The sequence below is a fragment of the Equus asinus genome, chromosome 30 (assembly GCF_041296235.1).
Source record: "Equus asinus isolate D_3611 breed Donkey chromosome 30, EquAss-T2T_v2, whole genome shotgun sequence".
In the NCBI taxonomy this organism is placed as follows: domain Eukaryota; kingdom Metazoa; phylum Chordata; class Mammalia; order Perissodactyla; family Equidae; genus Equus; species Equus asinus.
In genome coordinates, this window is record NC_091819.1 from 2,365,946 (window position 1) to 2,377,699 (window position 11,754).

General features: G+C 49.8%; 1 protein-coding gene across 2 annotated transcripts in view; it reads left to right on the forward strand.

Moving 5' to 3' along the window:
- KIF14 (kinesin family member 14) overlaps window positions 1-11,359 on the forward strand; it is a 53,068-nt gene extending 41,709 nt beyond the window's left edge. For both annotated transcript variants that reach the window (XM_014829376.3, XM_044762816.2), the window contains 7 exons: window positions 1,227-1,451; window positions 1,640-1,824; window positions 4,805-4,963; window positions 5,578-5,700; window positions 8,999-9,073; window positions 9,860-9,998; window positions 10,314-11,359. In XM_014829376.3, the coding sequence (XP_014684862.3) occupies window positions 1,227-1,451; window positions 1,640-1,824; window positions 4,805-4,963; window positions 5,578-5,700; window positions 8,999-9,073; window positions 9,860-9,998; window positions 10,314-10,672 (1,265 nt within the window). In that variant the 3' untranslated portion in view covers window positions 10,673-11,359. The remainder of the gene's footprint in view (window positions 1-1,226; window positions 1,452-1,639; window positions 1,825-4,804; window positions 4,964-5,577; window positions 5,701-8,998; window positions 9,074-9,859; window positions 9,999-10,313) is intronic.
- The last annotated feature ends 395 nt before the right edge of the window (window positions 11,360-11,754 follow it).

The following is an 11,754-nucleotide window of genomic DNA, read 5'->3' on the forward strand; positions in this document are numbered from 1 at the left end:
GAGCCCTTCTTAAAAATGAAAACATTAAGGGGAAGTCAGAAATATGAGAGGTCCTTGCTTTTCGCAGTTCCGGAGAGGGAAATGGGAGCCCAGCTGTGCGTTTGGCGGGGCCCTGCCTGGGCGGCTGTGAGGCCCCGGGAGGAACGCAGGCCTGCTGGGCGCGGAGGGCGCTCGCCAGCTGCGGGAGGGCCAGCAGGGGTCTCAGCGTCTCACCTGAAGGCCACACTTTTAACCCAGATTTTTGCTGTCTCCTACAGTGCTGATGCTGGGGTCACGAGCGCACTGGGACAGTTACCTTCTTAAGCGGAGGATGTCCAGTTAACTGTTCATCGTGTTAGAATGTGGCCACCAGCCTCGTCACTGTATTGACTCGTTATTACCCTGTGGTGATACAGCTCTGGGTTTTGCAGCTTTTCTTTTTTCTCTTCCCAAATCAAGCTCTTGTCTTTGTTCTAGGCGCTTAATAGTCCCCTCCTTGTGCCTTTGTCTCATCTTCCCTTTCAGTTCGCTGTTCCTAGTCGCTTCTGGCCCAGACCAGGAAGCTCAGCTTGTGTATTAAATGAGAATCATTTACCCATGTGTTGCATTCCAGGACAAAGTTATTTCCAGAGGCTCCAAATGAGCTCTTTCCAGCCTTTCCGTTTCCTTCTGGTCTGCTCGGTGCTTAGACAGTCGGGCTGAGAGCCTGCGTCCCGGCCCGTGTGCACTGGCTGTCGTCGTCCGCTGGCCGCAGCCTGTCGTGGTGACACCGTGCTGGAGAAGGAGCGATTTTAAAGTAGTGTTACAGACACGTTCCTTTTACCGTAGTTTGCCCTGGAATTGCCTGCTTTTCCAGCTTATGAATTAATCACATTTATTTCTTTGTATTATGTTTATATTATTTTATTTTACGTAGCTGCCATTGTCTTCACCAGGTCAGTGTTCCTTGGGTGTTACCAAAAAGTAAAGGAGATTAAACCGGTGGTTACGTGGACGTTGGATTCTCTGTTACCAGTCTTGTGTTTGAGGAGCTGCTAGCCTATGGGTCGACGCAGTTGAGAGGTTAATTGATCGCTTTGTGGGACTGTGCTCTCACTTTGGCGTACAGAAGTGAGGACGTGTTGAAAAAAGAGTAACCTGCTTTGCGTTCATTGACCGCTGATTCTGTAATTGCTTTCATTAATGCATTGGTTTGAAAGTATTGTCCTGAAGACTAGGCTTAAGATGGCTCTTTTCTGCCGATATAGGTTTGCTGGAGAAATCAAGCACCATTTACTCGAATTCAGCAGAATCGTTTCTTCCTGGAATCTGCAAAGAATTGATTGGTTCATCATTAGATTTTCTTGGACAGAGTTATAATGAAGAACAAACGATGGCAGACAGCCTGATTAATAATTTTCTTAAAATTGACGACGGGCTACTTGCCATTTCCAAAGCTCACGAAGAACAAGATGAAGACAGTCCGTGCAACCGTAAGCAACCCTCTGCCGTGCTGGCTCGCACGCGTGGCTCTTTTCTGCACATTACGCTTTGTTCTGAATGGCTGTTCCTCACATCTGGCTTGTGCTTTCTGACGACGGTAAAATGTTTTAATGGTGATCATATGATCATCTTTTATTTGGAGAGGATTTCTTCTAATAATTTTTCTTCTTCTTTCAAGTGTTCTCTTCAGATCGAGCAACCCAGTCCTTCACGATCCAGGTGGCAGGTGCCTTCGAGCAGCTGGTGGTGCTGACCACACACTGGCTGAGTGACTCTGTGTCTTGCACCAGCACAGCCAGCCTTGGGGATGAATTGAGACAAGAAGTTAAAAATCTCGGAGGCTACTTGCAGTTATTTTTGCAGGTAAGTTGATCTGCTGATCACTTGAAGAATTTGGTTGTTCAGTAAGGATTTCTTGACTTCCCACTGTCTGCATCTTCCCCAAAATTAGATCTGCGGGTTTCAGAGGGTTACTGGTTTGAACTCCTGGGACTGTGGATGCCTATGATTGATTTATTGACCCAAGATTTCACATGGCTGTCTGTGTGCCGGGCACTAGGAGGGCCAAGTGACTTACGAATACTGACTCCTGTAATCCTCACATCCACCCCAGGAGGGCTGCGGTGATTTCACCATTTCATAACCGAGGGAGTAGGGGCGCTGGGAGGGTGAGTGGCCTGTCCAGGTCATGTAACTGGTAAGTGATGGCTTTGAACCCAGGCAGTCTTGGGCCCAGAGTTGTGCCCCCTCCCCTCACACCATGCGGGCCCCCACGCGGGCTGTTGGGGAGGGAGGCAGAGTCTTGCTCTGGTTATGGGTTGGGTTTCAGCTGGTGGTGAGCTAGTCGCAAGCCTGCTGATACAGAGGCCAGGAAAGTAATTTTGTTTTCCTGCTTACCTGCATCAGATAAGGTGAGGTTGGGCTGTAAGGAAGAAGTAGGATGAAAGCTTACTTTCCCTTACATAAAATCCGGAGGTAGGCATGGCGGCTGTGCTCCAGAGTCCTGGGGATCCTGGCTCCTCCCCGTGCACCCTCCGTGCCTAACGCATGGCCCTTGATATCAGGGTCCACCAGGGCGGTGGAGTTCAATGCACAAGTGGAAGGACTGACAAAGGAAGGGCCAAGTGGGCCTCCTTTTAAGGGAAGTTTCTGGAAGTTGCCATATGACATTTGTATTTGTGTATCTTTGGCTAGAGCTTCGTCACATGCCCTCATCCAGCTGCAAGTGTCACTGGGGATGTGTTGTTGTTGTTGAGGAAGACCCGCCCTGAGCTAACGTCCGTGCCCGTCTTCCTCCACTTTGTATGTGGGGTGCCGCCACCACGTGGCTGAGGAGGGGAGCAGGTCCATGCCTGGGATCCGAACCTGTGACCTGGGCTGCTGAAGCAGAGTGCGCGGAACTGCAACCACTCAGCCACGGGGCTGGCCCTAGTGTTTCTCATTCTGGATGGCTCTGTGCCGACCGCATAATCAGGGTTTGGTTCTGTGGAAGGCCTGGGGATCGACCTCGGAGAATACCCAGTCATCGCCCCGTCAGAGCACTCCTGCCTGAGAATTCCTTGAATATGCCAGGAGAGCAGGCGTGGAGATACCAAAAGGGATAGGTGTCGCTTGTTAAAGTGGATAATTCGGCCTCAGGACAGCATGTTCTAGAATATCTGGACAAATCTGATGCTACGGTGCCCGCCAGACAGCTCTCCACCGTGCTTGTTGCAGTGGAAGTTTGGTTGTGTCAGCCTCCTGAGTGGGCTGTTTACTTGCTCGAGTTTGGAAACCGTTCTTTGACAGTCTGGTCTAACTGCTCAAACCGAAATCAGACGTTTAGTTTGAACGGCCCATTGCTCTCTCCTGGAGGTGTTTCCGGGTCTCGCCAAGGCTTGGTGAGGCATTTCTCTTACTGCCTCTCCGATGACCGTGTGCTTCACCTGCTGTGCCCTTTAATAGGCCATATTATTTCAAGCCTCCGCACCTCAGCGGACAGTGAGCTCTTGGCAGGTAGAGGGACACGGGTGTCTTTTCCCACAAGGACTCACTGTGTGGTGGATGCCAAGTTGGGCACCGTGGCCGAGTTAACTGTAATTCACCTCGGATGAAGGGTCACTTTGGACAGAGGAAGCAGGGAAATGGAATGACTCAGACGGGGGCACCGCAAAGCAAGGGCGCGGGAGTCCCGGATGGAGGGGCGCTCTGACAGTGCAGGGCCGCCAGGATGGAGGGACGGCTGGCCGGAGAGCCCCGAGGGTGAGCCCGCGCTCGCGCCTGGAGACAGAGGCTGGTGAAGGGCGGTCTGTGGTGGAAGCGAGGGCGAGAGGCTCTTAGTCGACTCGCAGATTTTAGAGGCAGCACAGGAATCAAGCACAAACCAAAACCTGCCATTGGCACCTGGAAATCCAGGGTTTGATCCCGTGCTCGGTTAGTTGTCTGTCCTCCGGCGAACTGCTAACGTCTGAGTCCCCCGGTTCCGCCCCCGGAAGGTAAGAATTGCAGTGCCTGCCCGGCAGGGGCGCTGAGGGGTCAGCTGGATTGAGGTTGGAAGAGGGTGCCGCCGGGGTGCCTGGTATGCAGTTTCTTTCCTTCTCTTCATTCTCGAGGAAGAATACTTTGAACTTAACTCGGGGGCTGTGGCCTGTAGTCCTGTGAGAGACATTTCTTGTAAGGAACCGAGGACAGAGAGGGCAGGTGACATGGAGGAAGGTCAGGCTGAGCTCAGGAGGGAGGCTGTGAAGCCGCAGAGCTGGATTTGGTGACTGCACTGTCTACGTAAGCATAGTTTGAGCAGCCTTCCCAGGTAGGGGGGCAATTAGCACATTCCAGAAAGCAGCCCAAGGGCAGTGTTTGAAGAGGCCCTACAGAGACGAGCGCAGGGCCAGCTGTTCCTCTCGGTGTGCTCTGCTGTGCACACGGGGCCTTTTGTGTGAAGGGGGGTTTGTTTTTTCCCTTTTCCCTTCTCTTCCCGCTCCCTCTCCTTTTCCTTGTCCCTTGATAAAAGAAAATATCTTTATTAACCATCTGGTTATAGGGACAGGAAAAGTTCAAGGTAAAGAGCCACTGTTCTGTTCTGTTCTTTCAGCGTTCAGGTATCAGTTCTGTCTTGTCTGGTGAATCGTGCACTTGCCTCGTGTCTCCTGCTGGTGTGTGAGGCCTCGGGGGGGGGATGATGTTCCCGTCACTCTGTCACCGTTAGTAGCTTACGGTCGTGCTGTCCGGTTCCAATGGAGGCTTTGATGAAGCAGAGTCACTCGAGCAGTGAGTGCAGGGTGTGTTTTCTTCAGACTGGTCTTCCCGTCTTTCCCTCCCTTGCAATCTCACGTATCTGATGCACTCGGCCCTTTTTGTCTCACAGGGCTGCTGTTCCGACATTTCCTCAATGGTGAAGGAGGCTCGGAAGGAAGTAACCCAGATTGTACAAGGAGCTGTAAAGTCTGTGGGACAGCTGGCGGCTCTGAAGGGGAGCCAGCTCCGCTTTCTGGAAGGCAGTCTCAGTAAGGCTGCCGGCGTCCGGGTGAGTTAGCATGGTTAGCGTGGAGACGTCACCGCAGGCCACAGTAGAGACTTCTGATGACAGTGTTACCAAACATGATACGTTTTTATTTTTCAAAATGGCACATGCTTTAATAGTTTAGCAATAAGATTTGAAACTGTTTCCGTCTAGGTTGGTTAAATGTCCTGGTGCTTTTAGAACCCTCGCCATACCTTTTGGAGCTGTGGTTGGGTGACAGCCATGTGCTCTGGAGGGTTCGCTCCGCCAGTCAACACAGGAAGAGTTCTGTGATTCTGGAAAATTCGTATTTGCTTGCTGTAATTATTCGTGCTGCTGAAGACGTAGGATTCTGTTAGGATGTTGCCGTGTTCTGGCCGCACGTGCCCTGCCTGAGATGACACACATCCTCACATGTGCACGGGTGCTGAATTGCAGAGCTGCTCATTTTCTTTCCTTACAGACTGTTCGTTCCTAGTCCGGCTTTAGTTGAACTTAATAAACTCGGAATGTATTAAAATAAGTCTTAAATATTAAAACAATCTTAAAATAAGCAGAAAATATAACTTAATTATTGGACCACTGAAAATACATATAAAGCTTGAATTTGCCAGTTAATGCTCACAAACGTTTTCTAGGAGGAGTTCGTGGACGCTGTTTGCGAGGGTGTGGGCGTGGGAGTGAAGACTCTCCTGGATTCTGGACTAGAAAAGGCGAGGGAGCTGCGGCAGGAAGTGTTGATGCAGTGCGCCCAAGATGAGGTACGGCGAATAAAAGGATGTTCTGTATTGCACCAGTAGTTGACAAAGCTGACTTTTTAAAACAGTTTAACTCAGTGAATTAGATTTTTGTGAATTTACGTATTTTAGTTTGTGTTGAACTATTTTTTACTGAAAAGGCTCACAGCGTCGTACGTCACCATGATGTTTCCCGAGTTACTCTTGCATCACTGCCACCTCTGTTTGTATTTTGCCGGGTCCCGTCGTGGCTTTTGTCAGTGGGAATCTGGTCTGTGGACAGACTCCTGAGCGGAATGGAGCGTGGCGGCGACATCTAGTGTCCACTTTCTGCTTGTCCTCTGCCGTGTCTTGGTTCAGGTCTCTGCTTTTCCACTTAAGAATGGAAACCACCATTTATTGATCCCATCTCTTGAAGTAAATATTTTGCCAGGGGCGTTCACATCAGTTATTTCATGTGAAGATATAGAACCAACGGAGATTCGAGTGACTTCCTAAAACGCGCCTCTCCCCGCCTCATCAGCCGACTGGCATTCAAGCATGAAACCCGTGCCATGTGAGGGGTGGCCCATGGGCAAGGGCCGGGTTCTGACCTTGGCACACCTGCGTTCAAACCTGGCTCTGTCATTTCCAGCAGTTCATCGGGTCACTCGGTGCTCTGACCTTGTTTCTACACCCGTCGTGTACTAATGTCACAGGTCTGAGCTGTTTACTTATTGAATTGCCTCCTGGTGACAGTCACTGGACCAGGTCTTTACATGTAATAACAGTGAACCTCATGCCTGGCGAGGCAGGAGCCCATCGCTCCCTGAGTGGCACTGGGTGGGGCACCTCGCCCAGCCTCCCTGAGACGGGTTTGCATCCCACCTCCTCGACTCCGTAACGCAGCACGCCACGTAAATCAGTTTTGTAAGTTGTGGTTCGTATGATTTTCTTTACCTGCAGTTACTATTGGTGAGGGGGGATTGGGAAGATGAAAGTTCAGGTCTAACGGCTGTGAATTTCAGAGACTTGTCTCTTCTGGAATCTTGTTGTAACGACTTGTTAAAACCACCCCGCCCGTTCCCTTTGTCCTGCTGGAGCCAGTCGGTGGGACCGAGCTGCGTGGGGGCGTTTGGGTTCTGAGACCGTCCCGCGGGGATGAAGACTCCTTTAGTGCATGTTGGTTATCTGGGCCGCAGGCACGCGGAGGCCCGTCAGCTTCCACCCTCTGGGTAGTGGTTTCCAGGAAGGCCTGGAGTAAGTTGGATTCTTTTCTTTTGGGAAAACCTTTGCAGTCATGTCCTTGCGGCTCCCTTGGCTGAGGGGAACTCCACGGAAGCCAGAGGGGCTCCAGCCCTTCCCCGGACCACGGGGCTGTGTCGACCTGTCTGCTCAAACAACTCCGCCTCTGGAGAGAAGCGGAGCCTTATGCTCTCCCCTCCCTCCTGTGCAGCCCTGAGCCTCTCCGCCGCCGAGCCTCACGTGCTCCCTTTGAAGAGTGAGGATGACCATGCATACTTTATAAGATTGTTCTGAGGGGCGTGGCTTAAGAACAATGTACAGGAAAACACCAAACCTGGCGCCTGGCAAGCCTGAGGCCCCTCGCTGGCTCCTGTCCTCCTCTGCATACGTCTGCCTCTCTCACTTTGTGGTTTTGTTTTGTTTTTAAAATAAAAGCGCATTCAAGAGGAGTTCATTCAAAAGGAGTATTGCCACTAAGTCACGATCTGTGGGTCTAATCAAGTTCCAGCAGCCACGAGGCTGCTGTAGGTTCTTGGTGCCGCTTTGAGGAAAGGGCTGCTGGAGCTTATCGGCCCTCTGCTGACATCTGGGGCCTGGTTTTGCCCGGCAGCAGCGCCCTTTATCCCTAAAACATGTCATCGCTGTTTGCAAAGTAGGATTTCTGCTGGCAGTAAGTGCAGAAGGGTCTAGAATTAAGTTAATGAAGATTGGAGATGAAACCAGGAATGCAAGTGTGCTCAGGAGGCAGAAGGCAGGGTGTGGGTGGCGGCTTTGGGGTCGTTCCGAGGGTCAGGCCATCCGGATGGAGCTTCTGCTCCCTGCACTCTGTGCGGCCCTCCGCCCTCCCTCCCCCCCTTTCTCCCCACAGGCTGCCGGCGCCACGCTCTTATTCAGGGGGTTTGACTTGTGTTCTTGTTACGTGAGAACTCATAAGGCCCCACAGAAGGAAAACAGAATATCCGAAGAAACAGAGATAGGCTCAAAATAAGGCGCTGGAGCTTTAATTTTAAAGCTGGAGTCAGGGGAGGAAGAGGAATTGGATGTTCTTTTTTTTTTTTTTTTTTTACCGTATCGAGGAAACTGGAGTTCGGCCTAGGAAGAGCCCTGTGGGTAAAGCCGGGTCAGTCTAAGCAGGAAGCCCGGGCAGACATGAAGAGAACGCCCGTCGGGGTCAGCCCTGAGCAGTATGAAAGCAGAGGCTTACGGTTTAGATCCGGAGTCTGAGGGGCTGGATCCGCCTCCTTGTTTGTAAAGGAAGACGATGCACATGCAGCCTGGGGCTGTAACTGGGGATCGAATCATAAAGCATATGTGCGCGAAGTACGTCAGGCTGAGAAACATGAATATCGTGTGGCTCACTTAGGTGGGATCTGAAAACACGGAACTCCCAGAAACAGAACAGATTGGTGGTGGCCAGAGGTGGGGGGTGGGGGCAGGGGAAATGGTGAAACGGGTCAGGAGGTACAAACTCGCAGTTATAAGATAAATGTGTCCTGGGATGCACTGTGCAGCATGGTGACTATAGTTAACAGTACTGTATTACGTATTGAGAGTTGCTAAGAGAGTCGATCTTAAAAGTCCTCATCACAAGAAAAAAAAATTTGTCACTCTGAGATAATGGATGTTAACTAAACTTATTGTGGTGATCATTTCACAGTAAATCAGGTCATTATGTTGTACACCTTAGACTAATACAATTTATATATCAGTTGTATCTCAATAAAACTGGGAGAAATGCATCTATAGAGTTCTTAGAGCACAATATTTGCTTGATACATTAGTTACCTCACCCCCTCCAAGGAAGTTTTGGAAATTTCATTCCTGTAAATATTTAAATATAAGACAAATGCTATTATTATAACAAATATCAGAGATTATCCATATCTAATGTAGAAATCAATGTGCATTTTACTTTGAAAGAAATTCCACTTATACGCTTTAGGTTCTCTGGCTGTTTAACTGCGGTCCCAGTACTAGAACTCCAGTCTTCTGATATCTAGATTAGAACTTTCCTCCCTGTCTGCTCCCACAGAGTTGTAGGATCCTTATACTTCTCAGTAATTATCTGTATAACAAAATATTTGAACACTCCCTGTAGGCCACGGAGCAGCTGAGCGCCCGTGCCGTGCGGCTGATTGGGTCTCTTGAAAACATCTTTGCTGAATGGAGAACAGTAAGAGACACTGGCTTGTTTCTCTGTTTAATTTTGCTGAGTGCATTTACTGTTTCATTGGCCTCCCGTGCAGATCTCTCTGTCTCAGTCTTTCTCCTGAGCCGGCTAACTCCTGTGTGCGTTGGGTCGAGTGTGTACAGTGGCTCTCTCGCTGCTTCCTCTCGGGTGTCATCGCTTATTAATTTTAGCGATGGATAAGATATTGATAAAAGATTAATATTAATGTATTTTATCTATTTCTTGCTGCTCCTGGTTTAGTAACTGTCAGCTTTTGCTTGGATAGTCATTATAGGCTAAAAAATTGTTTCATAATCAATAAGCTCAAAGATTTTAAAACAAGTGAATTAGATTATTTTATTCTCATGTCACAGGTAAATAGAAAAATATACACTAAGTATATAATCAGTGTGTTAAAAAGGAGAGAAATTTCGATGGCTTGAAAATTTTTATTTAAATAAATGAGAGCTATAATGTTAAACTCTTAAAAATTTAATAAATTTATCTTTTATGATATTGGATAATAAATGATACTGTTATTTTGTTCTCGTGTAATAGGATGATTGGACTTTGACTTAAAATTAATTAAAAATTCATATTTCTTTTGACAATAGCAGTTGTTAATATTGAATCTTGGTCCTGCTTGTAAAGAAGTTAAGCTCTGGTGAGGAAATGAAACTCTTTCTCTTTCTTTGAAGATAAGGTTCTGGCAATTAAAATCATCTTGACTGAGGCTTACTGCCATGTAGCCTAGTATGTATTTTAAAAATATTAACCTTACTTACACAGAAAAGCTTCAGAACTCACGTACAAGAAGAAAGTTCCGGATACCAAGATTTGAAGAAGATGCTTGATCTTGCCCCGGAATTCCTGAAGTTAAAGCAGTGCTTGGAGCAAACTGCTGAGATGGTCATTTCTGCGCTGAGAGGTGTGTGTTCCCAGTGGGCTTTGTCGCTGGAGCCTCAGGCGCCTGGGTTTCTGGTCTGATCTCTTGCTAAAGCCTCTTGATGCCTGCATTGCCATACAGGGGCTCGTGATGGGGTCCCCTTCATAGGTCACTCCTCTGCCTCCATAGTCAGACCCCGGCCACCACGAGCCTCCGCAGCAGATGAGCTGAGCGGCCTGCGGTCGCGTGGGGTTGTTGTGACAGGGTCCCTTTGGGGTAAAAGGCATCTGGACTCTGGGCAGGTGGTAAGTCCCTGTGGACAAGGACGGGGTCTGAGCTGTCCTCCTCTGTGCACAGGCTGCCGCGGTGACGTCGGTCTCCTCAGGAGGCGCCTGGAGAGCCTCTGCAGCCTGGCCAGGGGCCTTCGTGACGACTCCCGTCTGTGCGCCGCTTCTGCCGCCGGCCCTGAAAGCAGCGACCCTCAGGCCGACCCCCGGGAACTGGAGTCGCTAGCCAGCTCACTCCTCTTCTCTTTCGAAGCTGGAGAAAGGCCTGACTTGCTGAGACCCTGGGAAGTTTGTCATCAGAAAACCAGAGCAGGAGGAGCAGGGCCATCTGAGGGCCCCAGGCCCGCCTCGGGCGGGAGCACAGGCGTGCCGACGCGCGTCTCCGAGCTGCACGGCGCGGCCCCCGCCCGGAGGGTGCAGTGGGTGTGAGTGCTGCGTGCGGGCCCTGTGAGCGCGCGTGTGGCGTGCACGCACTGGGGGATTCTGCCTGGGCGACGTGGGGAGACGCTGGAGGAGGAGTCCTGTAAGACGCGCCCCTGCCCTTTGCCTCTGCGCCCGCAGACAGCACTTGCACGCCCGGCGTCCTGAGTGAGCGCGCGTGCCCGGGAGGCAGGGATGCTGGACCAAGGCGGTCGCTGCAGGGCGCCGCTGCCAATGCGCCGGGTGCCTTCCAGGAGCTTCACCGCGGGCCGCGCCCCAGCTGGCTCGCGTTTCCTGTGGCACTGGAGCCGGGGTGCTCGCTCAGGTTCCCTGTGTGTTTCTGATCGTCCGCGCCCCGCCGAGTGGAACTTCCGCCGTCAAGTTCTAGAGGTGGAGAGGGTCGTGGAAGGACGCTTCCCGAAGCTCGCACCTCCTCGCAGGGCTTCCTGAGGCTGCAGTGTGAGACTTCTGCTACTGTTCCGTGTTCAATCTTTTCTTCCTGCTTCCAAACTCATGGCTTCGTTAGTCAGAAACCTTTTCGTGTCTTTGTAGTTTTGTATACATATATTTATATTCTTAAGTAAATTGTCATGCAGTATTTGAATGGTGAAAACGTATTATTAAAATTATGTGCAGTAATAAACGTTAGAAAGAGAATACCTTTAATAAAGCTTGTCAGCGTCAGAATCGTCCCTTAATCTAAGGTTGTTTTTTTAATTGATTTTCTTCATTTACTTTATTCCTGACTCAGAATTGCTGTAATAGCTCTGCCTGGGTGATAGCTATCCTAGGGTTGCAAATCCACAAGTAATTAGGAAGCGCTAAGCAGATGTTAATATTATGACTACTACTTAGATTATTTTTAAACATTGTTCTGCCTCTTTCTAGTCGGTTTATCTGGGATGGATTTATCCCCGTGTCCTACAGCGAAAGAACTTGCACTCTAAAGTTGGACACGTTCTTCACACACTCGGGGCCTGAGTCCCAATGAGGCCACGTAGTAATGCTTGTTGTTTATCGAGGCAACATTGGCTTATAACATTATATAAATTTGAGGTGTACATCAGTGTATTTCGATTTCTGTGTCGATT